General features: G+C 44.7%; 1 protein-coding gene across 3 annotated transcripts in view; it reads left to right on the top strand.

The window, feature by feature from the left end:
* Positions 1-21,377, top strand: part of KMT5A (lysine methyltransferase 5A) — a 66,719-nt gene that overhangs the window by 28,727 nt on the left and 16,615 nt on the right. For all 3 annotated transcript variants that reach the window (XM_033956402.1, XM_033956404.1, XM_033956403.1), the window contains 4 exons: positions 99-291; positions 770-857; positions 2,264-2,323; positions 12,155-12,345. In XM_033956402.1, the coding sequence (XP_033812293.1) occupies positions 99-291; positions 770-857; positions 2,264-2,323; positions 12,155-12,345 (532 nt within the window). The remainder of the gene's footprint in view (positions 1-98; positions 292-769; positions 858-2,263; positions 2,324-12,154; positions 12,346-21,377) is intronic.

The raw sequence follows: 21,377 nt of genomic DNA, 5'->3' as shown, positions 1-21,377 counted from the left end.
TTCTCAAATCATGATAGTAAATGCATAAAATCAGATCATTGCTTTCATGTGCTGAATAATGTCTGCAACAAATACAATAAAGCCTTATCCATCTTCAGAGAAAAATGTTAACTCCGTGGAGCCTGCTGAAAAGTGTGAAGAACAGAAAGGCAAGGAGAGTGATCTCATCCATAACCAGAACCAAGAAACTTCAGAAATACTGAAAAATGGAGCTGTGCCTACTGGGGATAAAGTGAGCAGAAAGCTAGAAACTGAGAAACAGAGTGAAGCAAAGTCTGCACCAAAGAAAAAGTAAGTGAATTGTAGCTTTAGCTGAAGATGTTTAAGAGCATATGTGCACAATATCAAAAATTAAATTTAAAATGTATGAAACTCTGCAGGATTGCTTCCTAATTTGAGTATACAGATCTTTATTTTGAGCTAGTTGCGTCTTGAGTAGTTTGCAGGTGACATCTTTTGGCATGGGAAAGAAAATACTGATGTATTGTACTTTTCACAGTATCGATTCCATAAAGTACAGATAAATTACCCTTAGACAACATCCTCCTTTGATAGTTAATATCTTTGTTGTGGAGAGTATCCTTACAGAATGGTGACCTGAGGTGAAAAGTGCCTAAAATATCTAGGACTGACTTTTAAAAAAAATTTTGGTCACCATTTTATGATGACATTTTGGTATGAGTCTGATGTTCCCTTGTACATAACTTCCTTCCCCCGCTCCACCTACCTTAATTTATAAGTAAATCTTGGATATCTGTATGATGCTTAGAGGTCAAGGAAAGAATTCTCAGAATCGGAAGGTCACAGACTATTTTCCTGTCAGAAGAAGCTCTAGAAAGAGTAAAACGGAATTGAAGGTAATTTCTCCATTCTTTTGTCTTTTTTTTTTTTTTGTAGCTAATTTTAAATTATTAACAGTAAGGGGAATTATTTTCTTTAGAAATAGTTGGTAGGTATGGCTTTTTTTGTGACCTAGGCAGTTTTCCGTGTGACTTACTGGCTTTTTTTCTCTAAATCTTTTTTGATATTTTGCCTATAGTAAAGAATACATATTCAATTAGATCACAGTTTTGAAGTGGGGAAGGAAACAGAAAATGAGATCTAAATTAAATAAAGAAAAGATTCAAAACACTAATCCAAATTTCCTTCACCCTTCACCAGTCTAACTCTGAGAGCTTTTTACTACTGAAGAAAAATCTTTAGTGCTATGGTGCAAAGAAAATGCAAATATTATCAGCAAAGACAATTTAAGCATTTTATATGCCTGTTGCCTTTTTTTAAAATTTCACTAAGGGCTCCTTTTACTAAGGTGTGCTAGCGTTTTTAGCTCACGCAGCAGATTAGCACGCGCTAACCCCATGCCACGCAGCTAGAACTAATGCCAGCTCAATGCTGGCGTTAGTGTCTAGCGCGCAGGGCATTGTAGCGTGCGCTATTCCATGCGTTAATGCCCTAACACAGCTTAGTAAAAGGAACCTTAAGTCAGGTTCTCTGCTGCTTTGTAGGGAAAGTTTCCACTTCCTGGGTTGCCCAGGCAATATATGGAACAATCCAAATCCTTTGCACTTTCCCCACCAATGAAAGTCTGCATTTCATGAAACTTAAGTTCACAAGGCCCAAATTATAAGAGAAAAATAAATGAGATCAACAAAGTAATCCTGTTGATACCTTTCTATCATAAAATCAGGACTCTTTAGGGTTAATAGAATTCCTTCTGTTAGAACTGGCAGTTCTTCTAGCCCATTCAAAGTTGATTTTAATTTAAAGAGCCTTGTATATCTAGGGACTTCAAGATACTGCTTCAGTATACTAAGGGGAGACACCTGTTGCTTTAAGAATGTTGAGCTGTAGATCAAGATGCCTGAAAACATTATTTTCCTTTTGATTAATCCTTGGTTTTTTTGGGGGGGAATCCTTGATCATTTTTACCTCATGTTCATATTCTTCCACTGTGCCCCAGACCTCCCTAAAGCTGGTATCATGAGTCAAAGCTAATAATTCCCAAAATGTTTTAAGCTAAAAGAGGTGTTTGTTAATGTGTAAATGTTGGCCAATATTAACCTTTTTGATCATATAACAACTGTTACCTGGGGGCCTCGGCAATGCTAGCAAACTGGAGTGCCAGTACAGATTTGATATATGGGTCTCTACAAATGCACATAAATAACGGATGGCTTGAGTGGACTTAAAAAGTGATTTTTAAATTTAAAGAATGCTTCATAAGACCTGTTCAAAATTTGCTACTGTTGTTTGGTTTCTGCAGTCTGAAGAAAAGAGGAGAATAGATGAATTAATTGAAAGTGGGAAAGAAGAAGGAATGAAGGTAATGGGGTGGGGTGGGGTTAAGTGTGTAGTGTGACAGTTTGTGTTTCCTTAATATTTACAAATTGATTGTTGCCTTCAGACCCAAGGTTGGTTGGTTCTCAAATTTAAAAAATGATATTGAGTAAAAAATAATTGTACTTAATGGTCAGACTGACAATATGTAGCTTCTGCACTTTCAGCATTGTCATGACTTAATGTCTTCCTGAGATATAAATGCACCCAGGGGGTAGAAGAGGGTTGATTGACCTGTCATTTTATTTTGCTACTTGTGTGGTCCTGAAATCTGCATTGTGATAGTGAGAAAAGGACTAGATCAAAATCTTTTGATCACTGTGTGCCATTCTGATCACCACATCCCAAGAACATATGGCACTATAAAAAGCTTGAAAAGAGTGAAAATGATAAATGGGGTTAGATTAGCTCCCTTATAACAAAGAAAAAAAAATGAGCAGAAATGAAGTTTACAAACGCACGACTGGTGTAGAACAAATTAAGTTATTACTCTAACAAGGTGGTCCGAACATTAGCAATACAAGGTCACCTAGGGTAGCGGCAGCAGCAGCTTCTTGGAGGCACCAAAGAGCAGCTGCAGTCAAAGCAAAACAATAGGTTCTGACAGCCACGCAAATCCAAAGAACCACCAGCATGTATTTTTTAATCTGCATTTTTATAGGATGATTGTGTGGTGATCATGACCCAAATACTGGAGTTCAGTGGTGATGTAAGGTTGAAGATTTTGCCTGAGGCACTTGCCACCCTTGCACCAGCTCTGTCTATCAAACAGTGTAGAGGACATGTGTTCATGAAGCCAACAAGCAGCAGATTAATCAAATCCAAAATGGTACATTTTTCAGTTGGTAAACATTTTGTGCTGTGGAACTTGCTGCCTTAACCGCATAGCAAGTCTAAGCAAGTTCATAAAATTGTTACCCAAATAACTTTAATGCCTAATCAAAAATGTTGGGATTTTTACAACCAGTCAAAACACATTACTAACAATGCAGCCAAGCTATTGCCATGTCCCCCTCTCCCCGAGATAAACAGGGCAATAGAATATAACGGGTTCTTTGAAGCAAATTAGAGCGACCATGGGATGCTGGACTTAGTAGACCACTTGTCTACCTCACTGTGATTCTTTTGTTCTTAATAAATCTTGCAAAAGTCTCCTTCATAGGCAGTACAGGTGTTCTAGACCAGCTCAATGCTTTTTTTTTTTAAAAAAAGCTTGTCTCTTCAGTAGTAGCTCAAAATAAATTTAGAGATGGTGAATTATCTATTGTACTTTGAGGATTTAGGTTTAGAGTCACTAAGACAAACATACGCCTCGCTGGTTCGGGTTCAATCACAGGATGGCAAAAAGGTCTTCAAAGCCATAATTGAATATAATATTAGTAAATGTTCAGCTTTGGCTCATCTGATTACCACCTTATAAAAGTGTAGCTTATTTGCTTACTGCTGTGTTGCTTTCTATCACTTTTCAAAAATAAAGACTAAACAGCACATATTTATTTTTTACTTATCCTTTTTAATGCAGTGTCTCTAGCATGCCCCTATAGGACCTGTTTCACCCAAACGATAAAGGATGCTGATAAAGAGCTCCTTTATGAACCTTTGAAAAAGCCCTTTTGGGCGAAACGGGTCCCATCGGGGCATGCTAGAGACACTACATTAAAAAGATAAGTAAAAAAGAAATATGTGCTGTTTAGTCTTTATTTTTGAAAAGTAAAGTGATAGAAAGCAACATAGCAGTAAGCAAATAAGCTACACTTTTATAAGGAGGCAATCGGATGAGCCAAAGCTGGACATTTACAAATATTATGTACAATTATGGCTTTGAAGACCTTTTTGCCATCCTGTGATTGAACCCGAACTAGTGAGGTGTATGATTGTAGTGGCTGTTTCTAGTTTGCCTCACACTTTCATCTTCTACATCCTTTTAGTGTTTACTAGATTCACTAAGCCCACGATCCTACCTGATCTGTGGGCGATCCGAGGCAGGCCCTCATGCAAATGGGGGCGATTGGAGGCACTCCCCTCGCAGACGACATGGATTGCCTGTAGATGGTCTGCGCATGCGTTTGCTGTCTGTGCTTTTTTTTTTTTTTTTTTTTTACTTTTTTACTCGTGAGCCTGTGGTTTTAACCTGTGGGTTAAAACCATGGGCTCGTGCTGCAGGGCAGGGTGGCAAGTAGGAAAGTTGGGGCAGTGGGCGGGGTGGCAAGCAGGAGAGTTGGGGCAGAGAGAGCGGGGCGGCAAGCAGGAGAGTCTGGGCAGAGAGCGGGGCAGGGCGAGCAGGAGAGTTGGGGCAGAGAGCAGGGTTTATCCCAGGACAAGCAGGCAGATATTCTCAACAGTGGGTGACGTCACTGACGGAGCCCCACAGTGGACAGCCTTGAAAGCAGACTTGCTTGAAGATCTTTGTAAGAGCTTCAGAGTGCTGCACGCGTGATTGCCTTTCTGTCCGAGTTAGGGCACGCGGCTCCTGTGAGGAACCTCAGTTCAACGTTTTCCGCGGAGCCGAGAAGTCCTCTTCTTTTCAGTTCTACAGCCTTCGTTGCCTTCTCTCACCGCGGCTTTTTTATTATTTTATATTTAAGTCACTGTGCTCGCGTTTTTCATTCTTCTCCTTCAAAAAAAAAAAAAGTTTGTTTTTTTCTTTTTCGTTCCGGTCAGCGGCCTTTGGGCCTAGGCCAGCTGGTCACCTTGTTCGGTACGGACTTTATTTTTTCTATGTCCCAGCCTCTTATTGGGTTCAAAAAGTGTAGACAGTGCAACAAGACCATTTCCATCACCGACCCCCCCATAGTCGGTGTATGGTTGGTTTGGGTCCTGAACATTGCCGCAACGCTTATCTGCGCTATGCTACCCTTCAACCTCGGGCCTTCAGTTCCATCGGCGCTGTGCCAATTTTCTCCAACTTTTTGGCACTATGGACCAACCGCTTGAGAAGGCCTCAACCTCAGCTTCGGGGACGGCCTCGACATCTAAGTCCTCGACTCCAGCTTCTGCCTCCACTAAGGCCCCGACCTCAACACCCTCGGTCTCGAAGGCCTTGCCGGCACCTCCTCTGAAGTCATCTTCAATGGGTAAGTCTCCTGTCTCTCCTTCAGGTACCATTTCTAAGAAGCCCCCAGAGTCTCAGGCATCCTAGGCTGTATCTACGGTCCTGCCAGCCTCCTTGAGACCTCCAGCTAAGCGTGTCTTCAAGCATCAGGAATACTCATCCTCGAAGTCGCCCTCCTTGGAGCGCACTGCTGCACCTTCGAGACCTGATCCTTTTGTCTCGGTACCTATGTTCGAGGACATGTTCGAAAGCCATTCTGACCACTCAGATTTCCTCTGTACTGGCTCAACTCTTTCCGTCCTCGACCCTGCTTCGAGCCAGCCTGAGCAGCAGTTTGGGACTCCTGTCGAAGCACCTCGAGCCATCTGCTGAACCGACTCTGCTCTTAGCACATCTTTACGATAATGTGGTCTCACCATGGTTCTGTACAATGGCATAATGACCTCAGGCTTCCGGCTGACGAAACTTCTGCGGATGCAACCCAACATTTATCTAAGGCAAGACAAATGTTGGGTTGCATCCGCAGAAGTTTCGTCAGCCGGAAGCCTGAGGTCATCATGCCATTGTACAGAACCATGGTGAGACCACATCTGGAATACTGTGTGCAATTCTGGAGGCCACATTATCGTAAAGATGTGCTAAGAGCAGAGTCTGTTCAGCGGATGGCCACCAGGATGGTCTCGGGGTTCAGGGATCTCTCATATGAGGAGAGGCTGGACAAGTTGCGGCTCTACTCTCTCGAGGAGCGTAGGGAGAGGGGTGACATGATTGAGACGTTCAAGTATATCACCGGGCGTATTGAAGTGGAAGAAGATATTTTCCTTCTCCAGGGACCCTCAGCCACAAGAGGACATCCGCTTAAACTCAGGGGAGGAAAATTTCAGGGTGACACCAGAAAGTATTACTTCACTGAAAGAGTGGTTGAACACTGGAACAAGCTTCCGATACAGGTGATCGAGGCCAAAAGCGTTTCAGATTTTAAGGATAAATGGGATGCCCATGTGGGATCCCTCAGAGGGTGAAGTTACGGATGGGTCAGTTAGAGCGGGGGCTCTAGAGCAGACTTAGGGGGTGGGTCTGTTGAGTGGGCAGACTTGATGGGCTATGGCCCTTATCTGCCGTCATTTTTCTATGTTTCTATGAGGCAAGCCTCGGAAGCCTCGCCGGTTCTCGTCCAGAGACTCTTCACCTACTCCTCGGACAATGTCTCCTCAACCTTGCCCGAAGCATCGTTCGAGGCATTCCAGACATTTCGTTTCCAAGCTTCCTAAGGAGACATCTCTGGATACTGAGACTTCTATGCCTCGCTTATCCAAGGCTACCGAGACTTCTTCCAAATCTAAGCATAAGTCTCGCAAACCTGGTACACCGACTGCTTCTCCTTGCAGTCCATCGAGGTCGAGGACTCCTCCATCGAGACAGCCTCTGAGGGAGTCTTCTCCTCCTGCCTCGACCCACTCTGTCCCTCGAACCCTGGGGAGCTCACCATCGAGGAGTTTGAAGCGCAAACACTCACTGACTCCGCCTCATGCAGGTAGTGCAGCTTCCTCAATCACTGTGCGCATGGACTCTGAGCCTTTGTCTCAATATTCTAGAGAGGCTTCTCCATCCTACTCTGTTGTTCCTCGGTCTCGCACTCCTCCAGAGGATGCCTCGACCTCAAATTCTGCTTCTTTTGCCAGGTTCGTCTTTGACATGGGAAAAGCTCTTCAACTGGATCTCTATTCTGATTCCAAGTATACACCGGAATACTTGGCCGACATGGAGTTGCCTCATCCGCCCAAGGAGACCTTGAGGCTTCCTATGACTCCAGTATTGAAGCAAGCTTTCTTCAGGAATATGGAAACTCCTTAATCCATTACAGCCATTCCATCCAAACTGGAATCCAGGTATCGCACAGTACCTTGCAAGGGCTTTGAAAAGTCTCAACTATCACACCAGTCCTTGGTTGTAGAATCTTCTCTGAAGAAAGCTCATCCATCTAAGCTCTACGCTGCGGTTACTCCAGGCAGGGAGGGCCGCACCATGGACAAGATTGGCCGCAGGTTATATCAGAATTCCATGATGGCTAACAGAATTCTCAATTACAACTACACTTTCACTGCTTATTTCAACTATTTCCTTAAATTAATGCCTAAGTTCTATTCGGCTCTTGAGGAGCAAAGTCTTCCTGAATTTAAACAAATCATCAAAACTCTGTCTCAACTTCGACTCTTCATGTTACAAGCTACATATGATGTCTTTGAGCTTTCTTCTAGAGTTTCTGCCTTTGCTGTAGCCATGCGCCGTCTAGCCTGGCATCGTTGATATGGATTCAAATCTGCAGGACTGTCTAGCCAACTTCCCTTGCCAAGGGAATGAACTCTTTGATGATTCCATTGAAGCTGCTACAAAGCGCCTCTCTGAACATGAGCGCTCTTTTGTTTCCTTGATTCGACCAAAGCCTAAGACTCCTCCTGCTCGGCCATACAAGCAACCACCGCGTCATTATCCTCAAAAAACGACACCAGCTTTCTCCAGGCCTCCATCTAGAAGGCCTCCACAGCAACAATGACAGCAGAAGGCTCAACTAAACCAGCTCAGTCTTCTTGACATTCCCAGTCTAAGCATGCCAACCTCCCTGCATCAAAATTCTCTTCTGCTCATAGGAGGTCTTCACCACCATTTTTATCACCAGTGGGAGATGATCACCTCAGATCTCTGGGTTCTCACCATCCTTTGGGAGGGATACTCACTTCACTTTCTTCAGGTACCTCCAGATCGCCCTCCAAGAGAGTGTCTTTCCAGTTCGTCGCAACTTCCCCTTGTTCTTCAGGAAGCTCAGGCTCTTCTTCGCCTTCGAGCCGTCAAGGAGGTTCCTCTCAACCAACGGGACATGGGCTTTTATTCCCGTTATTTTGTAGTTCCAAAGAAGACGGGGGATTTGCAACCCATTCTGGACCTCAGAGCTCTCAACAAATTTCTAGTCAAAGAGAAGTTTCAGATGCTCTCTTTACTAACCTTATATTCCCTGATGGATCAGGGAGATTGGCTATGCTCTCTGGATCTCAAAGAGGCTTACACTCATATCCCGATTCATCCAGCCTCTCGCAAATATCTTCGATTCAGGGTGGGGAATCTTCATCTGCAATACAGAATTCTTCCATTCGGACTCGCCTCATCCCCCAGGGTCTTCAAGTTTTTCCATACCTGGATGACTGGCTTATCAAGGCCCCCCTCTCAACAAGGGGTTATTGCAACGACCCAACAGACTATTATGTTCCTTCAAAGTCTGGGGTTTGAAGTCAACTTTCAAAAATCCCAGCTGATCCCATCTCAGTCTCTCCAATGCATTGAAGCCACTCTAGACACTGTTCAGCCCAGAACGTTTCTACCTCCACCACGTCGGGATATACTCATTCGCTTTTGCCATCAAGTGTCTCACCTCACATCAATTTCAGCAAGACAAATGATGATTCTGCTCGGTCACATGGCTTCTACAGTTCACGTGACTCCTTTTGCTAGACTTAACCTTCGCATACCTCAGTGGACCCTGGCATCTCAGTGGCAACAAGCTACCGACCCTCTTTCTCAACACATTACAGTAACTCCTTTGTTGAAACAGTCTCTCCACTGGTGGATGCTCTCTTCCAATCTTTCCAGAGGTTTACTGTTCCACAATCTCCCTCATCAGAAAGTTCTCACCACAGACTCGTCAACCTACGCATGCAGTGCCCATCTCGACGGACTCCGTACCCAAGGTCATTGGACTCCTGTGGACCGTCTTTGTCACATCAATCTGTTGGAACTCGGAGCGATTTTCAATGCCCTCAAAGCTTTTCAACACCTTTGCGACACAGTAGTCTTTGCCTGGATGGACAACCAAGTCGCCATGTATTATGTCAACAAACAGTGAGGTACAGGTTCTCACTCCCTTTGTCAGGAAGCTCTGGAATTGGGCAATCCATCAGAACATCTTTCTCAGAGCTGCATATATTCAAGGTCAGCACAATTATCTGGCGGACAAATTGAGTCGCCTTCTGCAACCTCACGAATGGATGCTCAATTCCTTACCTCTACGTCAGGTGTTTGCTCAATGGGGGACCCCTCAGATAGACTTCTTTGCGTCTCCCCTCAACAACAAACTGCCTCAGTTCTGCTCTCGAATATACTGTCTCGAGGCAGTCTCGAGGCAGATGCTTTTCTACTGGATTGGACAGGTAATTTTCTCTGCCTTCCCTCCATTCCCTCTGATTCTCAAGTCTCTTGTCAAACTCAAGACAGACCATGCCACCATGATTCTGATAGCTCCTCGGTGGCCCAGACAACCGTGGTACTCCCTTCCATTTCAACTCAGCATCAGGGAGCCTCTGCTTCTCCCAGTTTTTCCCTCTGCTTACTCAGACTCAAGGGTCCTTGCTACATCCCAACCTGCAGTCTCTACACTTAACAGCTTGGTACCTTTCAACCTAACAGACCCTATACAGTTCTCTCAGTCTGTACAAGCTGTTCTGGAAGCTTCCAGAAAGCCGTCCACTCGACAGTGTTACGGCCAGAAATGGACTAGATTTTCTGCTTGGTGTTCCACTCACCATCTAGAGCCAATGTCTACCTCCTTGACTTCTGTTTTGGATTATTTACTTAACTTATCCCATTCGGGACTTCAGTCTACATCTATTCGAGTCCATCTTAGTGCGATTGCTGCTTTTCATCAGCCTCTTGATGGGAAATCTCTGTCTGCACATCCTATGGTCTTCCATTTTATGAAAGGACTTTTTAATGTTCATCCACCACTTAAACCACCTCCAGTGGTCTGGGATATCAATGTTGTCTTGGCTCAATTGATGAAACCTCCATTTGAACCAATTGATAAGACTCATCTCAAGTACCTTACTTGGAAAGTAGTTTTCCTGATTGCCCTTACGTCTGCTCAAAGAGTCAGTGAGTTACAAGGTTTGGTTGCAGATCCACCTTTCACAGTTTTTCATCATGACAAAGTGGTCCTCCGTACTCATCCAAAATCCTTACCTAAAGTTGCTTCAGAATTTCACATCAATCTATTGTTCTTCCAGTATTTTTTCCAAAGCATCTCTTTCTGCTATGCTCCGGCTGGTCTCCCTCTGCAGGGTCGAGTCACGAGCCACAGAGCTAGAGCTATGGAGGTGTCTGTAGCTTTCCTCAGATCAACTCCTATTGAAGAAATCTGCAAGGCTGCCACTTGGTCCTCGGTTCATACATTCACCCATCATTACTGTCTGGATATTTTCTCCAGAAGGGATGGCCATTTTGGCCAATCTGTTTAGAAACATAGAAAGATGATGGCAGAAAAGGGCTATAGCCCATCAAGTCTGCCCACTCTACTGACCCATCCTCTTAAGTCTATACCTAGTGACCAATTCTTCAGATCGACCCTCGTAGGGATCCCACATAGGCATCCCATTTATTCTTAAAGTCCAACACGCTGCTGGCCTCTATCACCTGCACCGGAAGCTTATTCCAACAGTCAACCACTCTTTCTGTGAAGAAATACTTCCTGATGTCGCCATGAAATTTCCCGCCCCTGAGTTTGAGCGGATGCCCTCTTGTGGCCGAGGGTCCTTTGAGAAAGAAGATATCATCTTCCACCTCGATACGTCCTGTGATGTATTTAAATGTCTCAATCATGTCTCCCCTCTCCCTACGTTCCTCTAGAGTGTAGAGCTGTAATTTGTTTAGTCTCTCTTCGTACGAGAGACCCTTGAGCCCCGAGATCATCCTGGTGGCCATCCGCTGAACCGATTCAACTCTGAGCACATCTTTACGATAATGTGGCCTCCAGAATTGTACACAGTATTCCAGATGAGGTCTCACCATGGTTTTGTACAATGGCATTATGACTTCAGGCTTCCTGCTGACAAAACTTCTATTGCAACATCTTTTTTCTTAACTTGCCAACTCTCCCTCCATCCCTTTATGCTTAGCTTGGAGGTCACCCACTGTTGAGAATATGCTGCCTGCTTGTCCTGGGATAAAGCACAGTTACTTACTGTAACAGTTGTTATCCAGGGACAACAGGCAGATATTCTCACAACCCACCCTCCTCCCCTGGTTGGCTTCTTAACTAGGTATCTGAACTGAGGTTTCTCACAGGAGACGCGCGCCCTAACTTGGGCAGGAAGGCACTCACGCATGCACAGTGCAGCACTCGGAAGCTTTTACAAAGATCTTCAAGCAAGTCTGTTTTCGAGGCTGTCCACTGCGGGGCTCCATCGGTGACGTCACCCACTGTTGAGAATATCTGCCTGCTGTCCCTGGATAACAACTGTTACGGTAAGTAACTGTGCTTTTTGCTCAAGCAACTGATCCTCGCCAGTCGCTTGTTTTTGGATCGACAAGCCCAGTCGGTATGCCTTCTTTAGTTTCCAGTCGGTATCCCTTCTTTAGTTTAGTGAATCGCGTCCTTCCTACTTTGCATTCCGTTTCCCCTCATTTGCATGCGCAGATCGGAGGATGATCATAACAGAGGTTAGTGAATTGGGTCGGAGGAAAATTGGGTTGGAACACAATCACAAACACGATCGGTGGGCTTAGTGAATCTAACTGAGGCAGTGGAGCATTAATTGACATATCCGAGGTCATGCAGAGTATTTAATGGGAGAAATTGTATTTGTTCAGGGTGTGTACATCACATAAGCTTGATGGACCATTGGGCTGACCTAGTAAGGCTATTCTTATGTTAGTGTAATACACTGCTGGAACATCAGCTTGTATTTATAGTGTGTGTATATATTTTTTTTTCTCTTTCAGATTGATTTCATTGATGGTAAAGGTAGGGGAGTAATTGCTACCAGGAATTTTTGCAGAGGAGAATTTGTAGTAGAGTACCATGGGGATCTTATTGAGTTCACAGATGCAAAAAAGCGAGAACAATTATATGCACAAGACTCTTCTACCGGCTGCTACATGTACTACTTTCAGTATCTAAGCAAAACATACTGGTGAGTACTTTTTATTGTGAGCTCTCCCTTGAAAACCATCCCTTACCAATACTGTAATAGTCTATATTGTTTAAATTTCAGACTTGTTTACATTCCTAAAGCAGTGGTTCCCAACCTTGTCCTGGAGGACTACCAGCCAGTCAAGTTTTCAGGATAGCCCTAATGAATATGCATGTTACAGATTTACATGCCTATCACCTCCATGATATGCAGATCTCTCTTATGCATATTCATTAGGACTATTTCTAAAACCTGATTGGCTGGTGGTCCTCCAGGACTGGGGTGGGAATCACTGTCCTAAAGAACTATGTAGAAGTTGGCCTGTGGCTCAGTGGCAGTGCAGTGTGAAGGATATGGCATTTATTCCCAAGCTCAGCAGTTATTCCTTGGGTACTTTAATCTAATCTTCGATTTATATACCGGGTCATCTCCCAGTGGAGCTCGACTCAGTTCACATATGATTTAAGACTAGAGTACATAGCAGAAAAACATAGGAGAAAGAAGCTATAATTAAAAAACTAGAGCATATAATAAAAAAGCTTAAGAAAAATAACTAAAATATTATCATTTCGTTGAGGCTGTAGTTAAACCATTTAAAAATTGCGAGAACAACAAAGTTTTGAAGGATTTACAAAATAATTGCAGCTGGCCTAAGAGCCTAATGGAGTCAGGAAGTTCATTCCAGATCTCTACAAACTTGAAAATAAAAGAGCGACTGAGCTTTCCAGCAGATTTAATTCCCTTAAAGGAAGGGAAGGCTAACTTATATCTTTGTGTATTTCTCAAATGACAGAGTCTAAAAGTATTCCAAAATAAGGGGACAAAAGGATCAAATATTCCATAGAGAAACTTGAAAATTATGCATGCACATTTAAACTGGATCCTAAATTGAACTGAGAGCCAGTGAAGCTTTTTCAACAGAGGGGAAACATGATCATAGGCTTTATACCAAGGTGATACTGCGTAACCTTATTTGGAATACACACCTGAGTTTTGACATGCTCTCCAGCCTCCTGGCTGACGACCCTTGCTAATAGGGAAAGAGAAGGGAAAAATATGAACATTGATACTACCATAGTCCCAGTAGAAGTTGATCCCATGGAGCAGGAGGAAACTGCTGGACTGAAACAAAATTTTGTTCCCCTGTTAAAGGACTGGTAGGTCTTGTGTGCACAAGCAGCAAACTTAAATTCTTTATCGTCCCTCCAGACCAGCACAGACGGGTTTTTGCTCCTCTGTCAACAGGCGGAGACTGAGAACACATTGACTATTGGCAGTAGTACAAATGGGCTGTGCAGTCCCATCTAAAATCGGTCTGTTCTGAGTCTCCAGCAGGTGGAGGTGGTAAGCAGTTGCAGGCTTTCCTCTTGTTAGGGCCTGTTAGATCTGATTAATGGCCTTTATAACTTTTTTTTTTTTTCTGTCCGGATAGAGCTTGGGGGACCCTTTTGAGGCTCTGTCTGACCTTGGGGGGGGGGGGGGGGGGTGCCACACTCAGGCCCCTGTTTTCCTGTGCCTCAGCTGTCTGCCTTGCCACAATCGGGCAAAGAATACAGCTTTGAGAGCCTGTGGGATGTGCTCTGTTGACAGGTGTGTGTTTTGTTTTTTTTTAAAGTTAAAAAAAAAAGGCCTGAGGCTGTGCCGGCCTGAAAGGAAGCCTTTAATTGAGCTTAATTTGGTTTTATCCCAGGACAAGTAGGCAGCCTATTCTCACATATGGGTGACATCTTCCATGGAGCCCAGATGTGGACAGCTTTGTAAGCAGACTTGCTTATAGAACTTTAGAAAGTTTGCGACTGCCACACTGCACATGCTCGAGTGCCTTCCCGCCCAGTGCAAGGCATGCGTCTCCTCAGTTCTCAGTTTTCCGCAGAGCCAAGAAGTCCTATTTCGATGCTCTGCGCTAGACTCAGTTCTACTTCGTGCCTTCTCTCGCCGCGGCTCGTGTTTTATTTCTTTTCAGGGTCGCTGTGTTTCTTGCGCATTTTATTTTTTTAAAACTTTAATTTGATTTTTCTTTTCTGTCACGGTGGGGCCTGCCTCATGGCCTCAGCCTGCGAGCTTTGATCTTGATGAGGCTATTTTTCTGTTTATGTCCCGGCCGGTCACAGGCTTCAAGAAGTGTAGCCCGTTGCCAGCGCACGATCTCCCTCACTGACCCACATAGGTGGTGTGTTCAGTGTTTGGGACCTGACCATCTTCCAGAGTTGTATGCCCGCTATGTTACTCTTCAACCTCGAGCCCTCAAATGTCGTCGAGTTCAAGTGGACAAATGTTTTGGTGGTATGAATCCACTTTCTCAACCTTGACTCCGGTCAAGCTTCTCACCGGGATTCCGCCTTCTGCCTCGACCTCAGCCTCAACTTTAATTAAGCCCTCCTCATTCGGCAGGTCCTTGCCCTCGAGCAAATTGGCTAAGTCTTCTCCTGACGAGATGCTTGCCTTGCTGCTTCCCTCAGGTCAGGTACCAGCAATGATTATCAAACTACCCAAGACGCACTCCAAGTTGAAGAGTCATTCTTCCTCCTGTTCTTCGGAGACTATAGCCACACGAAATGTACCAGATCCTCAAGTCTCAGTGTCGCATTTGGAGGCTATGATCCAGACCATTTTGGATCGCCAGTTTGGTAATATGCTTGCCAAACATGCTCCTATTTTGACTCTGCTTCCTGCAGTCCAGCCTGAGCACTTAGCAGTATCACAAGGAGTCAAGTCCTTGGCTGTGTCTCGAGCTGAACCTACTCACTGTATACAAGGAGTCGAGTCCTTGGGAGTACCTTGACAGGATTCTACACGCACTATACAAGGAGTTGAGTCCTTGGGCATGCCTCAACAAGATTCTACACACTCTATGCAAGGAGTCGAGTCTTTGCGAGTATCTCGTCTGGAGCTTAAGCTTGCTACTCAAGGAGCCAAGTCCTTGTCTGTGCCTCAAGATACCTCAACACCAGGGGTTCAGTCCCTTTTGGTGTCTCGATCTTCAGCCCTCCCTCCTCATATAAGGCATCGCCCTTCCCGAGGCATAGGGTAAAGACTCCTCGACTTTCTCAGCGAGACCTGCCTGGTTCGAGGCACAGTTCTCCACATCAGTCGAGGCATCCATTGAGGCACAGATCCTCTTCTCGAGACAGGCCTCATCTCTTAACACCTCGAGACTCTTTGAGGTCTCCAACTCTGAAGTCGAGGACACTACCTCCAGAGCCTTATACTTCTCCTGCGAGGGATTCTATCCATTCTCTGTGAGTCATCTATACCTGCATATTCAGACCTCGGGTATCAGTACTCCAGAGAAGCTTCATCTTCGTTCTCTGCCTTTCGAGGCACCTTGAGGTCACCTTCTTCCCCTCGAGGTCAACCTTCCTTGGAGCAGATATCTTTTTCTTCTTTCCTACGTCAAATGAGTAAGGACCTCAGTATTACTTTGGACTACGATTCCAAATAATCTCAGGAATATTTAGAAGAAATGGGTATGTCTTGTCCTCCTGCGGAGTCTCTTAAATTGCCCATCAATAGACTTCTTTCTCAAACCTTCAAGAGAAATCTTGAGAACCTTATTCTATTCCTGCTGTACCAGGAAAACTGGAGTCTCATTACAGGATGGTCCACTGAAAGGGCTTCGAGAAATCTCAGTTATCCCATCAGTCCCTTCTTGTGGAGTCTTCTCTGAAAAAGACCAATCCTGGACAAGTTTGGTTGCCGTTTGTATCAAAATTCTCTGATGGCAACTAGAGTTTTGAATTACAATTTTGTTTTCATTTCTTATTTCAAACATTTGGTTGACACACTGCCTGAATATTTCAAATATATTTCTCAACACTGTCTTCCAGGGTTTCAGCAGACGATCATCACTCTGACTCAACTCTGCATGCATCTCCTTCAATCTTCCTATGATGCATTTGAACTTTCCTCGAGGGTCGCTGCCTTTTCAATGGCAATGCGCAGGCTTGCCTGGCTCTACACTATAGACATGGACCCCAGTCTTCAAGATCGTCTGGCCAACATCCCTTGTCAAGGCAATGAATTGTTTGATGACTATCGAGGCAGCTACTAAACGTTTGTCTGAACATGAGAAATCATTTGCTTCCATCACTCGTTCTAAGCCTTCTATCTCTAAAGGCTTCAGACCTCTTCCATCTTACCAGAGGCGTTTTCCACAGAGAGCAGCTCCTTATACAAGAGTGCCTCCTAAGAAACAACTACAACAGCAACGGAGGCAGCAGAAACCTCAGACTCCTGCTGCGCTTAAGGCCTCTTAGCCTTTTTGACCATCTAATACAGAGTATAACCTCCATCGTTCTGCCTCTCCCCTTCCCACTGGAGATCGTCGCCATCATTTTTACCAATGCTGGGAGATGATTACATCAGACCTCTGGGTGCTGTCCATCATCAGGGATGGATACTCTCTTCATTTCATCCAGGTTCCTCCAGATCTGCCTCCAAGAGAATATCCTTCCAATCCATCCCAGACCACTCTTCTTCAGGAAGCTCAAGCTCTGCTCCATCTCCGTGCCATCGAGGAAGTTCCCCTGGAACAGCAGAGCAGGGGGGTTGTACTTGCGTTACTTTCTAGTTCTGAAGAAGATGGGCAATCTGCGACCCATTTTGGATCTCAGAGCCCTCAACAAATTTCTTGTCAGAGAGAAATTTTGGATGCTGTCTCTGGCATCATTATACCCCCTTCTAGATCAGAACGATTAGTAATGTTCTCTAGATCTCAAAGAGGCTTACACTTGCATTCCTATTCATCCAGCCTCTCGACAGTTCCTCAGATTTCGGGTGGGAAATCTGCATTTTCAGTACAGAGTGCTACCTTTCGGCCTGGCTTCAACTCCAAGAGTGTTCACTAAGTGCCTAGTTGTAGTAGCAGCAGCTCTGTGGAACCATGGGCTCCAGGTGTTCCTGTACCTGGACAACTGGCTCATCAAGGAGTCAACATCTCAAGGGGTTATTGTAGTGACCCTATGGACTACGTGGTTCCTACAAAGTTTGGGGTTTGAAATCAACTTTCCCAAATCACAGCTACAGCCCTCTCAGACTTTACGGTTCATCGGAGCAGTCCTAGACATTGTCCGACTCAGAGCATTCCTTCCTCAACATCAGGATGCTTTCATTCACGTCTGCCACAAAGTGTCTTCCTTGGTTACAATTTCAGCAAGACACATGATGGTTCTCCTAGGTCACATGGCCTCTACAGTTCACGTGACTCCTTTCGCCAGACATCACCTCAGAATTCCTCAGTGGACCCTGGCATCTCAGTGGGCGCAGGCTTGCAACCCACTCTCTCAACATATCACAGTAACTCCTTCGTTGAGACAATCTCTCCACAGATGGATGCTCTCTTCCAGTCTCTCCAGGGGTTTACTGTTTCAAACGCCCCCTCATCAGAAGGGCCTCAAGACAGATTCCTCGACCTACGCTTGGGGGGCTCATATCAACGGTCTCTGTACTCAAGGCCATTGGTCCAGCATGGATCGTCAGTGTCATTATCAATCTGTTGGAACTCGAGCGATCTTCAATGCTCTCAAAGCTTTTCAGCATCTTCTTCACGACCAGGTAGTCCTCATTCAGACGGACAACTAAGTGGCCATCTACTAAGTCAACAAGCAGGGAGGAACAGGATCTCTCCCTCTTTGTCAGGAAGCTCAAAAGGTGTGGAACTGGGCAATCCATCCAACACCTTTCTAAAAGCAGTCTACATTCAAGGAGAGAAAAACTGGCGGAAAATTGAGTCGTCTTCTGCAACCTCATGAATGGACACTCAATTCCTCGCCTCTCCATCACATTTTTTCTCAGTGGGGAACTCCTTAGATAGATCTCTTTGCATCTCCCCACAACAACAAACTGCCTCAGTTCTACTCCAGGATATACTCTCCTCTCTGCCTTGAGGCAGATGCTTTCCTTCTGGAATGGACGAATCAGTTTCTCTATGCATTTCTTCCATTTCCTCTGATTCTCAAGACTCCTCAAACTCAAACAAGATCATGCCACCATGATTCTCATAGCTCCTCAGTGGCCCAAGCAACCCTGGTACTCCCTTCTACTTCTCTAGAAACGGGGAGCCAATACTTCTACTAGTTTTTCCCTCTCTGCTTACATAGAGTCAGGGGTCTCTACTTCATCCCAACCTGCAGTCTCTACACCTGACAGCTTGGTACCTCTCATCTTAACTGCCACTCTACAGTTATCTCAATCTGTACAAGACATTCTAGAGGCTTCCTGGAAGCCTACCACTAGGCAATGTTACAACCAGAAATGGACTAGATTTTCTGCTTGGTATACCATTCATCACAAGGAGTTGCAATCTACCTCCTTGTCTTCAGTTTTGGATTACCTGTTCCACTTATCACAATCAGGCCTCAAATCCACATCCATTCGAATCCATCTCAGTGCAATTGCTGCTTTTCATCAGCCTATCGAAGGGAAACCCCTGTCTGTTCATCCTGTGGTTTCCAGATTTATGAAAGATTTCCAGATTTATGGTCATCCTGTGGTTTCCAGATTTATGAAAGAGTGAGCTGACTTGTTTTCAGCTTTGATTATGTTAAGCTCCTTGGTAAACTGTGAGGTCTTTTTTTCTCCACTACTGGACGGGCCATTCTGCTGCCTCTCACTCAATAGTGTGTGCAGTGCTTTCAATTACCTCTATATTAACTGGATAAATGTTATAACATGGAGTGCTAGGGAGGTGAAATTCCTAGGCGTCATTCATGACTGCTTCTTAGAGCAACTGGTCTGGGAACAGAAAAGGGGAGGAGCTATTTTAGATTTGATCCTTATGAAATGCAAGGCATAGTACAGGAGTTAACTGTGTTGAGTCCACTAGGAAACAGTGATCATAACGTGATCAAATAACTGTTATCTGGAGTGACGTCGCTAAAGAAATCTACTGTAGTGGCATTTAATTTTCGAAAGGGCAATTATGATAAAATGAGGAAAATGGTTAAAAAGAAACTAAAGGGGATCAGTGGCAATGGTTAGGACTGTAAACCAGGTGTGGAAGTTACTTAAAAATGTCAAACCACCTCAATGTCAAACCACCTCTCAAACCACCTCCAGTGGTTTGGGATCTCAATGTTGTTTTTGCTCAATTGATGAAGCTTCCTTTTGAACCAATGGCATCAGCTCATCTCAAATATCTCACTTGGAAAGTGGTTTTTCTTATTTCTCTCATGTCTGCTCGTAGATACAGTGCGCTTCAAGCTTTAGTAGCGGATCCACCTTTTACAGTATTCCATCATGACAAAGTGGTCCTCCGTACTCATCCTAAATTCTTACCTAAAGTGGTCTCGGAATTTCATCTCAATCAATCCATTGTACTTCCAGTGTTTTTTCCAAAGCCTCATTCTCACCCTGGAGAATTAACTCTTCATACTCTAGACTATAAGCGTACTTTGGCTTTCTACTTGCAATGCACTCAGCCACATAGATCTGCTCCTCAACTTTTTGTCTCCTTCGATCCAAACAAGTTGGGACATCCGATTTCCAAGCGCACCATCTCCAACTGGTTAGCTGCTTGCATCTCTTTCTGCTATGCTCAGGCTGGACTGCATCTACAGAGTCGAGTCACAGCCCACAAAGTCAGAGCCATGGCGGCATCGGTGGCTTTCCTCAGATCTACTCCTATTGAGGAAATCTGCAAAGCTGCCATTTGGTCCTTGGTTCATACATTCACTTCTCATTGTCTGGATACTTTTTCCAGACGGGATGGCCATTTCGGCCAGGCAATATTACAAAATTTATTCTCCTAAGTTGCCAACACTCCCACCATCCCATTCTGTTTAGCTTGGAGGTCACCCATATGTGAGAATAGGCTGCCTGCTTGTCCTGGGATAAAGCACAGTTACTTACCGTAACAGGTGTTATCCAGGGACAGCAGGCAGCTATTCTCACAACTCACCTACTTCCCCTGGTTGGCTTCTCTGCTAGCTATCTGAACTGAGGAGATGCGCGCCCTGCACTGGGCGGGAAGGCACTCGCGCATTTGCAGTGCGGCAGTCGAAAACTTTCTAAAGTTCTACAAGCAAGTCTGCTTGCGAAGCTGTCCACATCCGGGCTTCGTGGATGGCGTCACCCATATGTGATAATAGCAGCCTACTGTCCCTGGATAACACCTGTTACGGTAAGTAACTGTGCTTTATTGCTAACTGGCACTTTTTTTCCTCCCTAGCGATTTACAATGAGCACTTTAAAGAGACTGAAAAAGTGCTCCTTGTGTGCCTGACAAGCAGTTGATGTGGTTGGCGTGTGCACGAAGTGCTCTGGCCACTGTGAGGAGGAATCCTCATTAGCTTCGGGTGCCAGCAAGCAGGGTTTCCCTTCATGTGTGCACCAGTTATTGTCTGTAGGCATTGGGGAAGCCTGAGCTTCTCCTACTGCCCACACAGGGACTTCTCCAGCCAGTAGTCAGTTAACTCAGGTTTCCCTTATCACCGATAGTGCTGGGGATTGTCTTACCGCTACAGCTGATGCTGCCTGCCGTTTTGCTTTAATGGCTGGGCCCATTCAGGCCTCTTTGCCGCTACAGTCATTAGGGGAGTCTCTTTTTTTTTCCCCCCCCCTTAAAGGACTAGATGTGCACAAACAGCAAACTTAAAATTTTAGTGTACCGTTAAGCATGACTGCTGCAGTCATAATGAAACTTGTATCACAAACATCTTAATTCTACTTTACTTTATTCTACCTTCCCTCAGTAACTTGACCTTGCTTGCTTATTGCTCATTGTGAAAAGGTGACTTATTTGCAATTAAGAATCCTCCCGCCTCATCCCCTTCTTGCCAGCTGTCACAAGAAGAATTGTCCTTAGGGAACTAGAGAGTGAGGCTTCCTTTTTCAAATTCTGTATCTGAACACCCTGAATTTTACTGCAGGCATTGCTGTTGTGTGGGTGCTGTGGCTTTATTTGTGATCTGACAAGCAGCATTCTGATTCTCTGCCTTGATACTGGAATCTTGGTATCCTGCATAGAGCAACCTAACCAACCATTCTCTACAGCAACGTGCAGTCAAGGCCTTCAGGGTATTCAGTGAAAGCCC

Source organism: Geotrypetes seraphini, chromosome 8, assembly GCF_902459505.1.
Source record: "Geotrypetes seraphini chromosome 8, aGeoSer1.1, whole genome shotgun sequence".
Taxonomy (NCBI): domain Eukaryota; kingdom Metazoa; phylum Chordata; class Amphibia; order Gymnophiona; family Dermophiidae; genus Geotrypetes; species Geotrypetes seraphini.
Note: the sequence above shows the minus strand (reverse complement) of the source record. Positions and strands in the feature narration are given on the sequence as shown.